Raw genomic sequence first — 22413 nt, 5'->3', positions numbered from 1 at the left:
GAACAATGATCCAAAACACAGTAGCAGACCTACAACCGAAAGACTGAAAAAGAAATAAATCAAGATGTTGATGGGATCCAGTCAATGTCCAGAACTCAAGCTGGTTGAGATAATTTAGTGGGAGCTTCAAGGTGCAATAATTTCATAACCTTTGAGATTCTTTTGTAAAACAAAAACACAAATTAAGTTAAAAAAAATGAGCAGCAGGGTTTTTTTCTTTAATGAGGGAAGCTACACTGCAAAAACTGAAATCTAAGTAAGATTAAAAATCTTAAAGTACACATATGCTTATTTTTTTAAAGGTAAGATAATTCTTAGTTTTTATGCCAGATAATTCCTCTTGTTTTAAGAGTATTTTTTACTTGTTTTTGGGAAGTCTTGACAAGCCAAATTTTCTTATTCTGTTGGCAGTTTATTTTATTTTAAGCAACATTTACCTAATTTTTGTATATCTTTTTCTTGTTTTTTAAGGCTTAGCCTTTGTGGTGTATACAAGCGTTCATGTCCAACAATAAAATGTGATCAGCAACATTAGTAATGTTAATCTCATCAAATATGAATCAGGACCATGCATTCTTAATTTACTGTAACAACCAACAGCAACAGATGTGATGATATTCATTAATGTTTCATGTAGGAATCGATGCCTGATCTACACGAGAGTATGAGTTGCATGCATTGAAATGAATGATTTTTCACCTTTTTGTTTTTTTTTTTTTTTTTGTAAGAACTAATGTGCCTGAAATATGCAGCAAATAACTGTGTGCTGGTTATTTCTGCAGCAAAAAGCCAGAGGAATTCAGGTTGCTTAAATTCTGCTTGATGCACTGTGAGTGGCAATTTCTAGCTTGTAGAAACATCAAAGGTAAAACCATTTTCTTCTTTTTTTCTCTCTTTAAAAAGAACATTTCAATTATCTTTCAAACGCAGCTTGGTTGCTCTCAGACAGAAAAAATGTTTCACTCCTTTATCTGCTCCTTTCTTCTGCTACTCAGACGCTTTGTAAATTATGTGAATTCAATAGATAAAATGGAAAAAGTAACGGAACAAAAGGGGTGAGGGGGGTGGGGGTGAGGCTCTTGAATGGTCAAAGGTTTGAGCTCAACATGAATTCAAAGTGAGCCCCCCCCCTTTTAAAAAATCATGCAAGGGAGCTTTGCATGTAAGAGAAGTGCTTTGAATGTACAAGCTCAACCCCTACGCCTGCAAAATCTTTGCCTGAAGCAAATTTGCATTCTGATCAAGAAACGTCTTCGAATGTGGGAGGCACTGGCAAACATCCTGGTTTATGAACTGTCTGTCAGCTGCATGGGAAGCAGTAGTTGCTACAGAAGAAGGGAAGGAGAAGCAGAGAGGGAAAGACAAAGAGACGAGGAGGGATCTGCATGCGAGTCTGTTGAGATCGTTCCGAGCCAGAGAGGGAAAAAACAAAGGAGGGAAAATAGATTGTTGAAATGTGCTGCTTCTGCTGGAGCTCCAGCACCAGCGAGGAGGGAGATTTCTAGGGAGGAAGCTCTGCGGGATTCAGATCTCAGCGTTATCAGCATCAGTTTCTGCTTCGGTCAGCTCAAAACCGAGAAGCAGGCGCAGGAAGTCTGAGGAAAACTTCAACACCGAGCCGGGATTTGATGCTCTGCTGTCAGATTCAGTGAAACTGGGAAGCAAAGATGAACCAAACTGCATCCGTCTCGCATCAAATTGAGTGTCAGCCCTCTAAAGATAGCAAGGTAAGATGGGTCAACTCGTGTTCTGGTTGGTTTTCTTCATCCTTTTTAATGCCTTGTTGAATTCTCAGAGAGTTTTCACACTTTTTCCAGCATCACACCATCATGAACACGTTAGAGCTGCCAGGCTGTAAGGAAGGTATTTATTTTCAGCTCTCACACTTTCTCCAACAGGAGATGTTTTCATCCGAAAACCGACGCGGTACACAAAGAATTCCTCAAAGAATAATGAAAATTTGAGTTTGAGGTGATGTTAGAAAAGAAAAAAATGAAAAAAATAAACAAATCTTCACCAGTAAAACTCTTTTAATCTTATTATTTTAAACTAAAACAGATGAAAGAACTTGAATTATTTCTTGAATACATTTTTATTATATATTTTTTAATTATTTTGATTCTGTGAAAACAAAAAAATGTTGAGTATGTTTTTGTTTATTTTAAAAATTATTTCAAAATCTTATTTTAATTGGAAACTATCAATTTAAAATGAAACAGAAGTTAAATTTGTGTGTTTTTTTTTTTTTAACGCAAATCTAAAAAACATGATGTTAACTAAAAAAAACACCATAAATAGTTAAATGAGATGTAAAACGGGATTGATCCCAAAAACTTCTCAGAAATGTTCAGCCAAGTCACACATCCTCCTGCTGACATTTTTCAGGCTTAAACAACAAACTTTGAATTAGAAACATGGCTGGTGGCGCAAAAGGTTCAGTAAAACAATGTAATCTCACTTTTATGTGTCTGTTATTAATTAAACATATGAGCCTATGTCCAAACAAGACCTTATGACGGGGTGGGGGGTGGGACTGCACATTTAGGCTCCCACATAGGGTTTACTTTTAACTACTGGAGGTTGCCGCTTGGGGTCCAGCCTGGTACTAGCAACGTGGACCTGATAAAGTATCATGTATGGATTCCTAAATAGTGAAATTCTGCTGAGGGTTTTTTTTCTTTCCAGAGGACAGTGTTGAGTGTTGTATCTAAACATGAAAAGTGCAAGTTTGTGTTTGTATATTTTCTGTGCAAAAAGCCGCCTCCAAAGTTGACTTTTTAAAGCCCAACCCATGTAAAAATGGGAAGAAAAGTCCAATTTTTTGAGTCTGAGGTCTTTATTTTGCCCTTTAACCAAAAATTAGGGGAATATTTATCATTTATTACCATGTGGTATGTCAAAACTATGATTGTGGTGTATAATCTTCTGCTTCTTGCAATCTATTAGTGGGCAGAAAACAAGTTTCAGATTGTGCTGAAGAGGATTTTGAGCAAAGTTTCGACCATAAAGTGACGCAAAAGGTCTCAGAAACTGTATGTATTAAATATGACATTTGGCTTTATAGGATTACAGCTTTCAGAAGGACATTGTTTGCTATTATTCTCTTGTATTTTCTACAAATGCTCTATGGGTTATGTGCTATAGGATCTGTTTGGCCTGCATAGAAACAACATCCTCATTATCAGTTTCTCACATCAGAGAACAGGAATGTGCCGCATGCTGGGACGGAAACGCCATCTTGTTGGGAACGTACTCCCACTGCCTCTATTTACAAGCAATGTTGTTTTGTTTGGCTCAAAACTGTCAAATTAATGGAGCGGTGAGAGATGGAGTAAGAGAAACGAGACAGTGAAGGTCACTTATCTGACAGGAGTAATTGAATCACGTCTCTAAATGAGCGATCGGCGAATAAAAAGATGTCATCGAGCTGAAATCTCATTTTTTTCAGAACATATTGTAAAAACCAAACATATAGTAAATAAAACTTCCAAATACATTCAGCAATGAGGGGACTTTATGAAGCAACACATTGACAATAAAGATGTGTTTTAATGTTGAAACTCATTAGAAAGTGTTGCTATTAAACACGCAAGTGGACAGATTGGTTTAAATATTTGGCCATTAGGATCAGAAATGAACTAAGATGTGATTCATGAGGTTGATCCTACAGTTTTAGTGCAAAGACATGATAATAGGGTTCAAAATCAGGGTGTGTACGTGTAAAACAACAGCTTCAGCATTAAAAATAATTCAATACAGCATCTAATGCATGACTTTACTTTGTTATTTTTGCACAGACTTGCAGAAAACACTTGTCTGTGAGATAGCACCGACATGCACTCTGTTATTATTATGATCATTATTATGCATTTTAGCCTTTAATGTGTCATTTTATGGTGTTAAATGACCCATAAAGTGTTAAGAGTTGCACAGAAACAGCGAGCAAAAGGCAAAGTAATAACAAGTAATGTGTTATTTGAGTTCCTCTCATGCAGTTTGTGAAGTGTGACTGATATAAAAGTGTGAAACTTATTGTTCCTCACTTTCACTGACTCCAAAGCAAAGGCATTTTACACATTTGCTTAGTAAAATCTTTAGTAAACAAATGGTTTGTGCCCACATGCAGCTGATCTAACCTGCGGTCCTGAAGTATGACCTTATGTCATATATTTGTGGGTTTGTTCCTTTATTTGACATCTTCACAAGTGCAGTCTGTATCAGAGAGATGTTAATATTTAATAGCATGCTGGGTTTTTATTAGATTAGATAAAAAGAAACAGTTTTTTAATGAAAAACAGGCACATAGTGTTATAAAAATGTCAACTGTTTGTGGAGTAAGAGGGTAACATGAGCATAAATGACACATTTTAACAGAAGACTCCATGTTAAACATCAGATATAAATTTTCTTTGGAGGCAGAATTTTCTTTTCACTCGAGCTTAATTTAATCCGTTGATCTTTGAGATAAATTTTACAACTGATTTCTAAGTTATTCAACTTTACAGGCTGAAATCAGCTCTGAGGTTTAGATTTTATTAGGTAGATCTGTTTAAACTTAGCCAATCGGCAACAGCTCAACACATTTAGTCATGTAGACGTGGTCAAGGCAGCTGACGACTGTTAAAGCCTCAAAATGGGGACGAACAGATATTTAAGTGACTTTGAGCGTTAGATATGCAGAAAATGACCTCTGAACACACAACACGTCCAACCTTGAAGCAGATGGTCTCCAGAAGCAGAAGAAAAACGTTGCTGGTCTGATGAGTCTCCATTTTAGCTCCACATTTAGATGTTAGGATCAAAATTTCCTGGAAACACCATGAAAACATGGACCCATCGCTGGTGGTGTCATGGTGTATCAATATATTTATAGCCTGGTTTACACAACAAACTTGACCATATATTTTATGTTCAGTTGAATGTATTTTTATTTCATTAGACTTTTGAATATATTAGGAAGGATTTTCTATGATTCTGTTGGCGTGTCCGTTATTGTTATTTGAGTGGATATGGTAATAATAATAATAATTTATTACATGACAAGGGAAATGTTCAAAAACACCTCTTTTATGTAGTAGTTTCAATATAGGTTACTTATAGATTCCTTTATCTTTAAAAAAAAGAAAAAAATGGAAGGAAAGCATAAACTTTATGTAAATATTTCCCTAAAAATGTACATAAGATATATACATAACTTTTATGTGCAAGTTTGCATTGACCTTAATTCTAAATTGACTTTATGCAATTTATTCCCATAAACTAAAAGCAATGCGAAACATTGTGAGGAATGTGAATATTTTCATTGGAAGTATGTAATAAAATTGGATGGGCAATTTACATGTAATTAAAATACATAAAGTCTACATTTTTACCATGATTATTTTTTTGAGTGAACATTACGAGGAGTTTATTGTACTCCAATGGCCTCCACTGTACCAAGCCTTTTTCTTTTAAAGGCTTTGGCAGAGTGGACTGTCTGATTTTGTACGCACTTCCAAAGATCCAAATGAAAATATAAAAAGGAAAGGATTTAGAAAATTACAAATATTTTATTTTTCTTTAAACAAACAAACAAACAAAAAAAAAAAAAAAAAAAAAAAAAAAAAAAGGTGTATTGTTATATATTTGTTCCAGTTAACAAAGAAAAAACAAAAAAAAAACAAAATGCCTGAAAGTGGTAAAAAAAAATCATTTCAACCTGTCTCACACCCAAGCGGCAACCTCCGGCGGTTAAAGGTGAAGCCTATGCAGAAGTACATAAAACTGCAGTTCCCCCTTCATCCACTAGGGGCTGCAAAACAGAGCAAATCCCCATAGACTCCCATGTTAAAAAGACCAGCTTCACAGCAGAAATAAACATGTTTACAGCCTGGTTCAAAAATCCATTTTAGGTTTAATAAGTCAGGTTTACCTTCGTGACAACTGTGGGGGGGAGTGAATTTTTTTCTAACTCGCCCGTTTAAAAGTAATTTAATCTCGAAGTTCAGCATATTTAGGGGCGTGTCATTTTGATTGACAGGTACCCGATCTTCCACTTCAAGTTAGAAGAACGTAGAACAACCGCGGTTTATAGCCGGTGAACAATGTGACTTAGCTTTAGCCTGCTTACCTCCGTTAGCTGGTTAGTTCCTGTTATCTCGGGGTTAGCTTGGTTAGCTTTTAGCTCGAAGTTCTCTCGATGTCAATCATCCACCATGACCCTAACGGCTTCCCTCTCAGCTTCACCTCTTTGCCCATATTTGTATTTTCCGGGCGAGACGACGCGCATGACCCTGCCAACATGGTAGGAACCGCCCACCGAGCTTCAATTCAGCTCTTCAGAAACCTATGGGTGACGTCACGGAGGCTACGTCCATCTCTTTGTATACAGTCTATGGTCACACCACCTGAGACTGATTTCCCCCCGTTCTCACACTCATAAAAAGCTAATAACAAACTTTAAATAAAAATCTATCTGTGTAATATAACCTAATATACTAAAATATAATACAAAAAATAATTTAACTTCCACAACAGCCATCTCTCATAAAAGAAAACAAAAAACACATAAATCCACATCCACAGTCACCAGATCTTCTTCCATTGTAGTAGAACATGAGATTCTCATCATGATGAGCAGCAACTGTGTGATGCTTCATGTCAATATGGAGCAAAATCTCTGAGGAAAGTTTCCAACACCTCGTTGAGTCTATGACACCAAGATTTAAGGCAGCTCTGAAGCCAACAGCAAGATGGACCTACTGCAGCAGCTTGTGAATGTCAGAAGTCCTGTGCTGTTTTCACATGTTTCATATAAATGCAAAGTTCATTTAAAACAACCAAAAGTTGTTTTTAATCCACCCCAACGAGTAAGAATTGCAGAAAAGGATGTTATGGTGAATCAGCATACAGAAAAGGTCTCAAGCTCTCACATGACAGAAGAGGTTTTTCCTGTGAATCTTTAGAGATATGAAAGGATCAAAGTGCTGTGTCTCCTGCGACTTCCCGCGCTTTGTGGGTGACGTTCTCAGGCGGTAAAACGGTGACAACAGCCAAGGCTTCAACATTAAAGGGCTTCATTATCGCTGGCGGTTTATGCAAAGCGGTTCTCGGCTGCCAGCAGATCCCTCAGACAGGGCGACCGACAGCCAGGGGAAGCATAATCCTCCCCAATCCTGCAGCCCCACAGCCGGACGGCGGTAATCTGGCAGTCGGAAGCTTTGATAAGAACGAGAACTTATGCAAAGAAATGTGTCACTTTTCCTTTTTTTTCCAAGTGTTTCCTCAGATACATGCTGGGTCTGTTGTGTTGCCAACTTTTATTCTGCAGTTCATTCTTTAAAGTTCCTTTTAGGTCTTCACATGACAGAATAGTGGATTTAAAGAGCAGCTCAGGGTGCAGATGTGTTGTGGCTTTTTATTTGCATTATTTAACCTGTGATTAGAAAAGCTTGATAATCCAGTTCCTGTCAACACGTAGCTGCAGTACAGGGAAAAATCCACCCACTGCAAAGCTGCTCATCCTCACGGGAAGATGCACACGTCGGGTGTTAGCGTGAATTTGCTAACAAAGTGTGTGAACCACTTGAACAACAGCTGATCACACCAGAAGAAAGAACAAAAAAAAATGGAGAGGTTTTGGTGAGTTGTTCAGAAATCCTTCCATCTTAGGTTAAGCAGGTATGATTGGATGTTATAAACCAAGTGGTTTTCTCCAAAAGGTCATAAACATCACCAAGCGAGGAGATGTTGGATGGAATTATGTCCTTTCTTTCTAACTTATCTCCACTTAGCTCTCTTTTCTTCTTCAGTTTGCAACTAAAAATATTCCCACGCCGGTGATGTGGCGTTCAGCCGTGGATTTAAGATCCAAGCGTTGACATATTCTTGCAGTTCTTGGTATAATGCACATAAAGCACCTGGAAAAAAACAGCAAAACTCCGATCATGCTGCAGAAGACGGCAAAGAGCAGCATGGTTACTTGATGTTTCTGGATTTTTTTTGTCACTGTTTCCATCCAGATCAGTAGATTCTGGTTATTTTAGGCGACAGTGGCAGTAGAGCGTGTTGTTTGATAGCCGTTGTGTGTTCAAGGGTTGGTTGCTGTCTTTCCCACTGGTTCATCCCAGGCCAGCTGTGGTTGCACATGATGCCAGCACTATGTGGTGTTTTCACTGTATAAATCTGACTCTTTATTATCAGTCCCTCAAGGAATTTGCAAGGTTACAATTGCAACTATTTATGCAAAATCAGCCAATATTTGCAGAGTCTTCATGTCCTTACAGTTTTGTCTCGTCATGCAACTTTAACAAATCTGCGTTAACTGATACACATATCAACAAGCAAAAGCAATGAGCCGTACCGGCCATCTGAAATCATTTTGGGACTTCATGTATGACATTTTCAGTGTTCAGTGAGGTGTTCAGTTCAACTGGTTAAATGACGGCCTCACATGCACTACCAGTCAAAAGTTTGGACACGCTTTTCCATTAAATCCAATTGAAAAGTATCTCCAAACTTTCGACTGTTTGTGTACATACAGCTGGAATTGTATTAAAAAGCATTTAAAGCAGCAAAATGGGGAAAAAAATCCTTCAGTTTCTGCTGTATTTACTGAAGAGCAACACAAAAACACTCCTTTCAATAATCAGACAAGGGATATCTCTTATCAGATAAATAAACATCCCTTTATTTTTTTGTTTTTTCTGGTTATATTGTGACCAAAAACAAACATTGTGTCTTATATTTTGCTTCCTTAAGAAATGTTTAATTCTACAAAGGTGTTAGAAATACAAATTACAGTTTATTTTTTTTCTCTTTAAAACCACAAGCTGTAAAGAGTGGCTTATCTCATAAGAACACATTTTCTTCGTCTCTGTTTTCTCATTTTCAGTGGCTGCGGTAGTTATGATGGTTGTTGCTAAGTAACTTGTTATTCTGGGACATTTTTTTTATCATATATATCTCAGTTAAATCCCATTTGCACAGGGTCAGAAGAGTGGGAGTGCTCATACGCTGGAATTTGCTATGAGTCAGTAATAGGAGCAACAAGCACTGCTTTAAAATAAAAGGCAGTGGAAGATTTCATTCATTTTTACAGATTTAGTTGACATCAAGATAAACTGTTTTAATTGGGTTTTTTTTTTTTTTTTGTCCTTGGACACGATTCAAAATATCTAAAATTGTTTTTATAAAAAAATAACCTGTCCTTGCCCTTAAAAACCTAAATTAAAACGCTGAATAACAAACAAGAAACAGTTTTGTCGTTGTGAATTTATAAATCACCAGAAGGTAAATTTAATTTTTTAAATGAAATGAAAGATAAATTATTATTTTAACTTAACTAAAGTTTAACTTAAATTTCAGAGGAATTTTGTTTTTTGCTCTAAGAAACACACAACAATTTAAAAGTGCAACATTAATTAAACAAAAGTAAACTAAAATCATATGTAGAAATGAGGAGTTATAATTATATGACCTGTCTACATACAGGGATTTTACATACACGACCATTGTGGCTACCTTGCATAAGTCACCATGACTTACCTCATCAGCCGGACAAGAATTTACAAGAATTGTCACATACTAAACACCGTTCAGTGGAAAAACCTGGAAATCGCAATTGAGTAGAAATTTTAGACTTATTTGACCAAAAAAAAAAAAAAAAAAAAACTGTAATGGAGAGATGTGGGGACCCAAATGCAGGACAGAGAGGCAGGAAATGCAGAAACAAGATGTAATCCAAGTAACTGATGAACACAGACTGAGCTGAAGACAAGATGGAGACACAACAAGGACACAACAGGATGATCTGACAATGGAAACTCAGAACCAAGTAAATGTTTTCCAAGTAAATACCCTTAGAAAAAAAACACATAAGATAAACAAACAATTAAAGGAAGCTACCCGTGGTATCGTTACTGATAATACATAAAATATATCACAATCGAATACTACTACTACTACTACTACTACTACTACTGATAATAATAATAATAATAATAATAATAATAATAATAATAATAATAATAATAATAATAATAATAATAATAAGTATCCATCTGTTTTTGTTTAAGTAGGATTTTAGTTGTGTTCCCTGAAAATACTAGATTTCAGAGAAAATGATCATTGTTTCTTGTCTGCAGTAATGCGGGCTCTGCACCGGTCTGTCGTGGTGAAGAAGGAGCTGAGCCAGAAGGCGAAGCTCTCGATTTACCAGTCGATCTACGTTCCTACCCTCACCTATGGTCATGAGCTGTGGGTCATGACCGAAAGAACGAGATCTCGTATACAGGCGGCTGAAATGGGTTTCCTCCGCAGGGTGGCCGGGCTCTCCCTTAGAGATAGGGTGAGGAGCTCGGTCATCTGGGAGGGGAACAGAGTAGAGCTGCTGCTCCTCCGCATCGAGAGGAACCAGTTGAGGTGGCTCGGGCATCTGGTCAGGATGCCTCCTGGACCTCCCTGGTGAGGTGTTCCAGACACGTCCCTCTGGGAGGAGACCCTGGGGAAGACCCAGGACACGCTGGAGGGAATATATCTCTCGGCTGGCCTGGGAACATGTCTGGATCTCCCCCGTAGAGCTGGCAAATGTGGCTGGGGAGAGGGAAGTCTTGGCTTCCCTCCTTAGGCTGCTGCCCCCTGCGACCTAACTCCGGATAAGCGGCTGAAGATGGATGGATGGATGGATGGCATCTAATAGTTAACGATCAGTCTCACAAAAATTCTCATTAATAAGAACAAAAACATGAATGGCACATCTTCTGCGTACATTTTTGAGTTAAGGTACCTGCTTATTTTACTGAATGCAACAAAAACCTGCCTAGAAACATAAAGAACTGCCGCTGAATGGTAAATAATATGATCTGGACATAAACCATCTGAATTATATTAGTCATTTGTGGACAAGGGAGGAGCTTATTCCAAACATTAAGAATAACTAACTCCGTCTAATAAAATGAATTAGAAATAAAGTAAATGATGAGAAATACTCTTGTATTATGTAGCACTGTGCTTGTTGCAGTGCTGGTTATGAAAGTAGCAGATTGACAAAGACTGCATTCAAATGTTTTCGAGTGTGAGTGAGCTGTTCACCGAGCGACTTTCCTCCTCTGAGCTTTGTGAACATCACACTGCATCACAGTCAGGAACTCAGTGTGACTGGCCATCTCTCACACAGCCTGCTTCTCTCATGTTAGCAGCGTAGGATGTGCAAGCATCAAAATCCTCTCTGATGCTGAGATGTCTCAACTTCTAAGCTTCAAGCATTACATGTGTGGAGTTGTTCAGGCTTTTTACCAAGTGTGTGTGAGATTAAAGCATATCAAAACTAACTTGCAGCCTAGCTTTACAAACATCTCCAGCACAGTCAAAACGACAACGACGATGATGATGATGATGGTTAGAACCACATTAGTCAGCTTCCGCTGATTCCTACATGCTAATGAGCTTTTCAACTCTTATGTCCATCTCCACGGTAACAGATGGTGGTGACGGTACAGTGCTAATAATAATATTCAGTTGTTACGATGGCTGTTAAGCACCTACACAGGCAGCTGAATGCAGGCAGGATGGCAATCTGTTCACTTTCATAGGTCTTCAGGGTGGGAGTTAAGTGGAGTCGTTGCCTCACCGTCAGAAGGCAGGATGACATCATGGTTCATAAACTCACTGGCCGTTTTACAAGATAAACCTGTTCAACTGATTTAGTGGCGGATTCAGTGTGTGTGTGTGTGTTAACACATGACCATAACTTAACACGTTTAGTTATGTGGACATCCAACCACAAGGCCAATGAAGTTGGGATTTTGTGTAAAACGGAAACATAAATAGAATACAAACATTTGCTAATCTTTTTTTAGCCTTTTTTCAAACTGCATAAACACAAGACAATCTATTCAATGTTTAAACTGATAAACTTAGTTTATATTTTCCCAATCTGAATGTGATACCTGCAGTCAGGAGCATGTTTGCCACTGTGTTGCATCACCTTTTCATTTAGCAACATTCAATAAGAGTTTGTGAACTGAGGACATGAATTGTCAAAGCTATGTAGACAGAAATCTTTCCCATCTCGCTTGATACAGCTTTCATTGCTCAACGGTCTCAGATCCAGATTCTCTGAACATTTTATTGATAATATAGACAGTAGATAATGAAATCCCTAAATTCCCTGCAACTGAATGTTGAGAACCGTTCATGAGAAACTGTTGGATCCTTGTGAACAGCTGAACGTTTTAAGGATTCCCGTTTTATACTCAATCTTGATACTCACACCTGTGAAATGCTGCAGACTTTCCAAATCTCTGTCCTTGTTTGGAATATGTTGCAGGTAAAATGATTTAATTTTTCCAAAAAAACATGATAAAGTTGATCAGTTTGAACATTAAATATCTTGTATCTTGTCATTGTAGTGTATTCAACAGAATACAAGTTAAAAAAATATTTTGAAATCAGCCTATTCTGCTATTATTAAAGTTTTACACTACAACCCAACTGTATTGGAATTGGGGTTGTAGTCAAAATGACTTGCTGAAGTTTAAACTGAGCATCAGAATGAGTAAGAAAAGGGATTTAAATGACTATTCACTGTCCTCCAATGCCCTCCGCAGTCACCAGATCTACATCCAACAGAGCAGCTTTGGGATGTGGTGGAACGGGAGATTCCCATCATGGATGTGCAGCAACTGTGTGATACTTCATGTCAAAAAGGAGCAAAATCTCTGAGGAATGTTCATCATGTTGAATTATGACACCAAGAATTAAAGCATTTCTGAAGGAAAATGGGGTTCAACCTGGCAGTGGACAGATGGACCTAATAAAGTGGCCACTGAGTGTAAATAAGGAATGTAGCCTCAGACTATTTACTTTTGGGATCTGTGATGAAATACAAGCCCACATTCACTTTCATTTTTAAGTATTTGCATAACTGCAAATTTTTTTTGTAATAAACATGTAAATGTTGCAGCAGGTGTCCATCGATGTTGCTCATCGTTTCATATTGTCTGCGACTATAGATTCCATTAACATAAAAGCAGGGAGAAAAATAAAGCTCCTGTAAATCCACAGCTTCCATATCCTGAGCGACCTGATGCCGTCAACGTTATTGGATGTTTTAAACAAGCACATGCACTGAGAGGCGAATGACTGCACAGCAGAATTTCATCAGCAGAGGGCAGACTTATACAAGCTTGATCTGCACTGTTGTCTAGACATTGGGATGGAGGTCAGATTTGTTATACAAACCTGAAAGCATTAGAAATAAATATGTGTGCAAATCATGAAAATGTTAGGTTAAAGCTTGATATTTAAACCAGCTGCATGCCATCCAACTTTTATTTAAATTACAGGTTGCTGTGGTGACAACATTCACAATGCAATTGTCCTTGTTACCAGACTGGCGTTCAATTAGATGTGTTTTATTTTTGGGTCAGTGAGTCACGGTGTTGCTCATGTGGTGCCAAGAACCACCTCAGGAATCATCTCAGGTTAGACTGTTCTGAAATATAATTGCCCAGACCAAGGTCAGTGCTATAAAGGCTGCAGCCCAGAGGCTCCACTGTGCTCACACAACCCTGGCCAGTGATTGATTTCACCTCACGCAGGTAGCTTAACAAAATACGACATCTGGAGACTTGGGGCTGTATTTACAGATAAATCAAGGATAAATGCAAACAAGTTTCCTGGGTCTCTCTGCGCTCACATGTGAATAGATTTTAAAAAGAAAGTGTTGTTTATATAATGAAAGCAAAAAGGTAATTTAAAACTAAATGAGGAATTAACAGATTTAAAGAGCAAACTGTTCCTAGTTCATTTGCAAAATATCCAAAGTTGACTTAAAACTGAAGATTTTTGTGACATGGCTTTATTATTCTGCTGGAACCATTGGAAGATGCTACTCTGTGGTCATAAAGGGATGGACGTAGTAAGCAACAATACTCAGGTAGGCTGTTGTGGTTAAACCTTGTCATATTTGCAAGGGCCAAAATATTGTAAGAATCTATCCTCCCTCGAGGACCAGGACTGAGGATCCCTTCTCTACATCGTTACATCACCAGCAACCTGAACTGTTTATACAAGCCAGGACTGATCCATGCTTTCATGTTGTTTCCACCAGATTATCAACCAACCATCTGAATGTGGGGCTGAAATGGAGACTCATCAGACCAGCAATGTTTTTCCATCTTCTATTATCCAGTTTTGGTGAATCCACTGACATCAACAAGACATTTTAGTCCAGACAACTGCTGCTCGCTGGATATTTTCTCTTCTTCATTCCATTCTCTGTAAACCCTAGAGATGGAAGTGTGTGAAAATCTCAGATCAGCAGTTTCTGAGACACTCAGACCAACAACCATGCCAGGTTCAAAGTCTCTTAAATCCCTGTTATACAGGTGGTGTGTGCATTTAACCTGTTATCCTTGTCCGCAGTGATTGGCTGGAAGATAAGAGCCAAGACTGGTGCAATGACCAAGGAGAGGGCCACCGCCAACAACAGTATTTTGTTTTCCGTTTGAGCTGAGAGTCACCATTAGCCCAGTTTTTGGATTTGGTTCTTTGGTTTGCTCTATTTGGTTTGGGGAGTAGCCCAATTCTAACGGTCCATTGCTTGGCTTGTTTGGGACTGTTGCCCTCCTCTGTTTATTTCAGCCAGGTCTCCCATCTCTTCTATTTCCTCAAGATTAAATAAACTTCTGAAATGTTTCAGCTTGGTGGTGGTCTCCCACATATGTTTCCTTAACATATTGTTATGTTCAGGGATCGTAACTTATTTGGGGGCTTATCCGGGATCCTTCTGGGATTTTGTTTGGTGTTAGTTATTTGTGGTTGTTCATTATCGTGCTTCAGCACAATAATGTGGTGGATTATTGTAGGTGTCATTGTAGGTATAGATAGACTGAATAGTAGTGCATGATATTCCTTTGTTTTGTTACTCTGCTTGTATTCCAGCTTTTACTGGAGGACTTTGTGGTTCAGCTGAGCCTATGGTGTTTGATCACCTTACTTTATCATTTCTAATGCTCAGCTTCTTCTTCAGGATGTAATCTTCACCATGTCTACATGGCTAAATGTGTTGAATTGCTGCTAGGTGATTGACTGATATTTGTATTAACAAGCAGATGAATGGGAAAACCTAATAAAGTGGCCGTTGGGTGTTTATATCGGTTAAAAACTTTCAAATGAAAAGAAATGCATGTTTAAGCTTCACAGATTTGAAGTTGTAATTGAATTAGTTTATTGATCAGGTTTTAGCTTTTGCTACTAAAGCAAATTTTCCAGATGGTGCTGACTTTTGGTGGACCTTTAAAGATTTTAAAATCTATTTTTTGGCATATTTAATGTGTTAGCCTATGTATTTTATGCAATGAAACACGGTTAAAGCCTACAAATAAAGATAGATTGTATGCTTAATGTGAAATTATGAGTTTACTAGTTTTTGTATGAGCCCTCTAGATGACACAAAACATCCAAGACCTTATGATGGATAAATACAATGACTTTGAAAATCACAAGCACCTTTATACGTATTAGGGAAATCTTGTTCCCTCAAAGAGAAAACAAAATCTCAAAGAAAGTCACATGTTAGTCAGGAATAAGCAAAATGATCAATATGATTTAAAAGAAAATGAAGAAGGGTTTGAATGATGTCTGGAAATGCAAGATATGGTAAATTGTCCTTCTCACAGCATCCGTAGCAACCTATTAAAAAACAAACAGATCATAAACATTGCTTTTTAATGCACAAGGCAGCATGATGTAACACAATGCACAAAACAAACAAACAAAAAAAAAAGTCACCTCCTGCAAAGTATTTATTGTACAAATATTAACCATCTTTACCCAGAAAACAGCAGGTGCCTTAAGTTTTATTGTACGCCACCCATCTCTAAAGGCGATAAAATGCCTTTGTTTCCTAGTCATACAACTAAAACCAGCCACACACTGCTCAGTAACGCCTCTCTCCCTCATTAATGGGCATCGACTTGGCAACACATTTAAGAAGTCAAATTTATCTCTCCTCCAGCTGTGGCTCCCATCTTAAGCTCATCTTTTATTCCCTCTTTCTTTGATTTCCACTGAATTAACACATTAAACTCAGAGGTTTTGTGTAAAGTCTTCACAATATTTCTAACGTCAAATTTGAGATAAATAAGGGAAATAGTGGAAAAAAAAGTGGAAAAAAAAAAAGCCTGAAAATGTTCAGTTAATTGCCACCAGCTGTCAGACGCAGCTGGTCCAACGTGGAGCTCAATAAAAAGCACAGAGTGAGATAAGGAAGGCCTGAGCAGCCCTGAAATGCCTCTGGTTAATATGAGCTTTCCTCTTAATCAGTAATGACCTCTGTGATCCACAGCTTCTCTCCAGGTGGTAATATTTAAGGTTGGATGGGGTCAAAAAAAAGAGAAGAGGGAGGTGTGAAGAACTCAAAAAGTTTTCTTCCAAGAGGTGTTAAACTCTGTAGCTTTAATAAGGTCTGATGGTTGGACATCACATGGACCAAACTGTCCTGGAGTTTGAAGCATTGGGAAATATAAATTATATACACACACACACACACACACACACACATATATATATATATATGTATATATATATGTATATATATATATATATATATATATATATATATATATATATATATATATATATATATATATATATATTAGCAAAGATAAACGGTATGAACGGTCAGGATCTTGTTTTTTCCCTTGAAATAAAACCAGTAAGGTGTGAAAACTGCTAGTTTTTCCTAAAAAAAAAAAAAAAAAATGACACTGAACTTTTACCCGCTTTCTAATTTGTGACCAGAAGAAAAAAGGGAAATTATTCTTTTAAAAAAATGTGTTTTGATTTGATTTAATTTGGTAAAATCACATGACCCAAACGTCCAAAACTGTGCTAAACTGTGTTGATCATGATAATAAACACATACAGAATGACATATTTCACCTTATTTTAAATACAGCCTTTTTTTCCCTGTATCTAGATAATATTGACTCATCGTGGTGATTTTCCTTATCTAGGTTATTTTTGCATTTTAGATCAGATTACATCAGATAAGGGATTATTTCTGTTATTCAGCAAAATTACATATGAGATGCTCATGTATGTAATAACAATGAACAGTCATTCATAAAAGAAAATAGTTTCAAACACCTGAGATAAAAACGATACTAAATACTGATATGAAAATGTGTTTCGTGAATAAATAAGTAAATTCTCCTGCAGTGCTTTCTGGTAAAAAAAAAAAATCTCTAAATTGATGACTTTCTGCTTTTTCTTCCACAAGTGTTGCACAGGATACACAACAGCTAATAGTCACTTTCATGGTCACGACATGGAAAAGTACAATCCACTGTTCACTTTGTCCAGAAAACATTTTATTATTTGGTATTATATGAATACAGTTTCAGCCTCTGGGATCTTTATTAGACAGGAAAAGTGTCACAGAGAGACCGTCATGGCAAGGATCGCCTATACCACTACCAGTACATACTGATACTTTCAAACTCATTCAATGAGTTTAATGAATTACTGATTGAATAAGATCACAATAAATACAAAATACATGGCAGAACTGAGAAATTGAAGCTTGTAGTATGTAAACAATATGAAGTAACATCCATTATGTAACAAATTTATAAATAAATTCTGTTATTCACTTTTTGTTTTTTCTCATAATTGTTGAGGAAAGTAAAGTAGACAGTGCAAGATTAAAAAAAAAAAAAAAAAAAAAGCAAAACCTCCTTCACATTCTTTGTCTTTTTGCCTGCAAGGTCCTCTGCAAGAAAAAATATTGATCTCATCATGCTGGTATCGCATGATACTGATACTAGCCTCGGTATCAATATTATTGATATTTGGAACTGCCCAGCCACAATTCTAACATGCTCTGGCTGCGTCGAAGGGTAGGCCGTTGCTCAACCTACAGGGAATGGACAGATCACGCCATTGGGTGACTATAATGCCATTTATCGCATCAGTGATCTCACAATGATCGTTGTTTGTTTTGGTGACAATCTGCATGGTTTTTTGTTTCTGTAGTATCGGGTACTTCAGCACCTTGCATAATAGAAAAGGGCAAAAGAAACCTAGAAGAACTTTCCCTCTTGTGTTCTTGTTTTTACAACAGTGTCCCTGAGTGTTTTAAAAGGTGCTTTTCAAATAAAATGTGTTATTCGTATTAGTGATAGAAAGTCCAGTCCACAGCGGAAGTGTCTTTGTGATAAAACTCTTTTGTATTTAAGTATCTCAGCGCTTTTCTTTTCCTTCTTTTTTCCCATTTCTGTTTGGAGCTGTAGGATCGGGCTTTAAGAACACCTTTAATGTCCTACAGACAGTCTCAATGAGAAATGATGGATTTTTGAGTCTTTTAAAAGTTCTGATGACTTTTCTCCCAGATTTTTGAGATATCACAGGACTGAAAGAACTGTTAAGGCAAATTAATAACAAAGGATTATCTGCGCCTGGAAGTAAATGAATAATGGGTCTGTATTCATGACTTTTAAACTCTAATAAGCTTAAATTCTAATGACGCCTCCATCACTACTGGGAAGGAAGTGTCAGTCAAAGGCAAGGGCTTCAGTGCAACAGCTCCTCTTATTTTAATTTCTATAATCTGCGTAAGTGGTTTGGGTTGACTTTGAACTCCTGTTCTGCAGCTTGAATCCTTTCGTCTGGACTGAAGTCTCTCCAGGATTTTCTCACTTTCTATCATCTTTGCTGCTGCTTTGCTCTATCTTGACATTTGCAGTTATTATAATATTATTACAGGTTTATAAGGTGACAAAAACAGGATTTTTAGAATATAGAAATATAGCTAAACTTTTGTTTTTATGTTGGCTATCCATTTAGTTTCAGAGGTTAACATTTGGGATAAGCACAGTTATAGTGGTCTAATGATGGATTTTAGTCTGCTTCGTATTGTGTAAGGTGATGTTAAACATAATTTCATTTTCCAAAAATTGAATACAATATGCACTGCTCAAAAAATAAAGGGAACACCTCAACGACACAATGTAACTCCAAGTCAACCACACTTCTGTGAAATTGAATTGTCCCTTTAGGAAGCAACACTGATTGACAATCAATTCCACATGCTGTTGTGCAAATGGAATAGACAACAGGTGGAAATTATAGGCAATTAGCAAGTCACACCCAATAAAGGAGTGGTTCTGCAGGTGGTGACCACAGACCACTTCTCAGTTCCGATGCTTTCTGGCTGATGGTTTGGTAACTTTTGAATGCTGGCGGTGCTTTCACTCTAGTGGTAACATGAGACGGAGTCTACAACCCACACAAGTGGCTCAGGTAGTGCAGCTCATCCAGGATGGCACATCAATGCAAGCTGTGGCAAGAAGGTTTGCTGTGTCTGTCAGCGTAGTGTCCAGAGCATGGAGGCGCTACCAGGAGACAGGCCAGTACATCAGGAGACGTGGAGGAGGCTGTGGGAGGGCAACAACCCAGCAGCAGGACCGCTACCTCCTTATTTGTGCAAGGAGGAACAGGAGGAGCACTGCCAGAGCCCTGCAAAATGAGCTCCAGCAGGCCAAAAATGTGCATGTGTCTGCTCAGTCAGAAACGGACTCCATGAGGGTGGTGTGAGAGCCTGACGTCCACAGGTGGGGGTTGTACTTACAGCCCAACACCATGCAGGACGTTTGACATTTGCCAGAGAACACTAAGATCGGCAAATTCTCCACTGGCGCCCTGTGGTCTTCACAGATGAACGCAGGTTCACACTGAGCTCATGTGACAGACGTGACAGAGTCTGGAGACACAGTGGAGAACGTTCCGCTGCCTGCAACATCCTCCAGCATGACCGGTTTGGCAGTGGGTCAGTAATGGTGTGGGGTGGCATTTCTTTGGAGGGCCGCACAGCCCTCCATGTATTTGCCAGAGGTAGCCTGACTGCCATTAGGTACCGAGATGAGATCCTCAGACCCCTTGTGAGACCATATGCTTGTGCAGTTGGTCCTGGGTTCCTCCTAATGCAAGACAATGCTAGACCTCATGTGTCTGGAGTGTGTCAGCAGTTCCTACAACATGGAGGCATTGATGTTATGGACTGGCCTGCCGGTTCCCCAGACCTGAATTCAATGGAACACATCTAGGACATCATATCTCGCTCCATCCACCAATGCCAAGTTGCACCACAGACTGTCCAGGAGTTGGCGGATGCTTTAGTCCAGGTCTGGGAGGAGATCCCTCAGGATAACATCTACTGCCTCATCAGGAGCATGCCAAGGCGTTGTCGGGAGGTCATACAGGCACACGGAGGCCACACACACTACTGAACCTCATTTTGACTTCTTTAAAAGACATTACATCAAAGTTGGATCAGCCTGTAGTGTGTTTTTCCACTTTCATTTTGAGTATAACTCCGAATCCAGACCTCCATGGGTTGATACATTTGATTGATAATTGTGTGATTTTGTTGTCAGCACATTCAACTATGGAAAGAACAAAGTATTTAATAAAAATGTTTCATTCATTCAGATCTACAACGTGTTACTTTAGTGTTCCCTTTATTTATTTGAGCAGTGTTTATGAAAAAATTGTTACAGCTCCTGTATTTTTTCCATTTACGGGGTTGATAATTTACTAATAAATAGTAAATTTTTGCTCCCAAAATTGTTATTTTTTTGTAACACTTTGTTAAAGGAACAAATAAAGACCACGTGTTCAACAAATTGGACTTTTCTCACCATTTTTTCATTGGTCTGCCTTAAAGGGTTAAATGTTTCAGGTTGTAGATTTTAAAACAATAATTTAAAAATCTACGATCTAAATTTTACATTTTATTCAGTATAGAAATAGTAAATAATTCATTGTTACGTATTTGATTCAGTAGCTATATCAAGTTTATGCTTGCTTCAAATTTTAATTTCATTCAATTTTTAAAAAAAAATCATGATTTTAATAATAAAGCAAAGGGACGTGAGTCTAAAACTCTCTCCTTTCTCAGTGTATCAGTATAAATATGCTAATGAGCTCCACCTACAGCCCAGTTTATCAGCACTCCCTGGAAGCCTCTTCTGACTCTGCAAAAAAAAAAAACCCAACTTTTTTTTTATGTAAATAAAGTAATAAGATTCAGCCTCACACCTGCACAGCAGCACAATACACATTGTCATCTAAACCTGGCAGCGTGCATTCCCAATGAGAAGAAATAAACTTTTCAGCAGGTCCCGTCATTCTTGCAGTGTCTCCAGGATAATTGGTTGGAATAGTGTAAGTTCTTGTAATAAACTGAGTGGCAAACGCAGTTGGATTTAGGGTCAAATTCATAAGCAGGGAAGAGAGAAGTTACTGCCTGCGAGAGGAAGATATGTCACTTTCCTCCATTCTGTCAGATCTGGCATCCCAGCTATGTGAAGAGACCTTGAGTCTGGCACTTTGGTCAGCATATTGGTTGTTACATTATGGAAATGTGTTAAAAACACACTAAAAAAAAAGTAATAGTACTCAGTTTATTTCAAATAATAAGTGCATGGAACAGAAGTTTATGTATGCAGCACTCTCCATATACAAGGCAACCAAAAGACGGTTTACCAAGATAAAACATTCATGGAGGTACTTTTAACACAAATAGATGCTCATCACCGTCATTGCCAACATTATTACCACCACTAGTCATGTTCAAAAGAACTGATTTAAAAAGGAAAAAAATCTCTAGTTTAATTGAAAATGGTGGAAACTCAAAATATTTTAAGACATATTTCACAACAACAAAGATTTTGATAGTTTTGCTTTTCCTCCAACACAAACAATACATCACTTTCGTCCTGCGGTTGCCAGACGTCACTCTCTGGTTGCATGATATTCCATTTGCAAGCCGACCGAGACCCCCAGCTTTCAAGTGGATCAGAGTTAGCTTCTCTGGTTTGAATCAGAGTAAAGTTGGCATTTATGCAGGACTAAATAAATTGTACTGTCCCTGAAAGTGGACCCCGATTTGTATAAAACGGACCAAACAGCCACAGTGTCGACGTGCCCAAAGAAGCAAACTCTGTCCCGTCTGACAATACAGGTTTCTATTTGATTTAAGTGAACCAAATGCAGGAAGTAGAAAGAAATCAAAATATCTTGCTTTAACTGATTGATTTTTTCATCTTTTTTGTTGCCTTTTCTTCTCGTTCAGTAGTTTTTGCGCTTCTCCAGGCTTAGCGGTGGGGTTTGGTTAAGTACAGTGTGAAAGCAACCCTAACCTGAACCAAATGTCTTTGTAAGTCAGACTTTGCCCCTCCAGCTGCATTTCTATTACAGTTTGTACGATATAAAAGCGATATTTGTAATTCCGACAAACTGCAATTGCGATTTGTCTCCATTAAATGGTGTTTAGCACATAAGCCACAGTTCTCGTACAATCTCTTCCGTCTAACGAGATTTACTAAATACTGCGGCTCATACAAGGCACGCGATGTAGTGTTATTT

General features: G+C 37.9%; 1 protein-coding gene across 1 annotated transcript in view; it reads left to right on the top strand.

Moving 5' to 3' along the window:
• Nucleotides 1–1667: 1667 nt before the first annotated feature.
• LOC306774097 (inactive dipeptidyl peptidase 10-like) overlaps nucleotides 1668–22413 on the top strand; it is a gene marked incomplete at both ends in the record, with an annotated part of 129441 nt that continues 108695 nt past the window's right edge. Inside the window, one exon of the mRNA XM_079264080.1 lies at nucleotides 1668–1727. Coding sequence (XP_079120206.1) covers nucleotides 1668–1727 — 60 coding nt within the window. The remainder of the gene's footprint in view (nucleotides 1728–22413) is intronic.

The sequence above is a fragment of the Telmatherina bonti genome (genome assembly GCF_933228915.1).
Source record: "Telmatherina bonti genome assembly, chromosome: 24".
NCBI classification, from domain to species: Eukaryota; Metazoa; Chordata; class Actinopteri; order Atheriniformes; family Telmatherinidae; genus Telmatherina; species Telmatherina bonti.
This window is presented reverse-complemented; position numbering and strand designations above follow the sequence as displayed.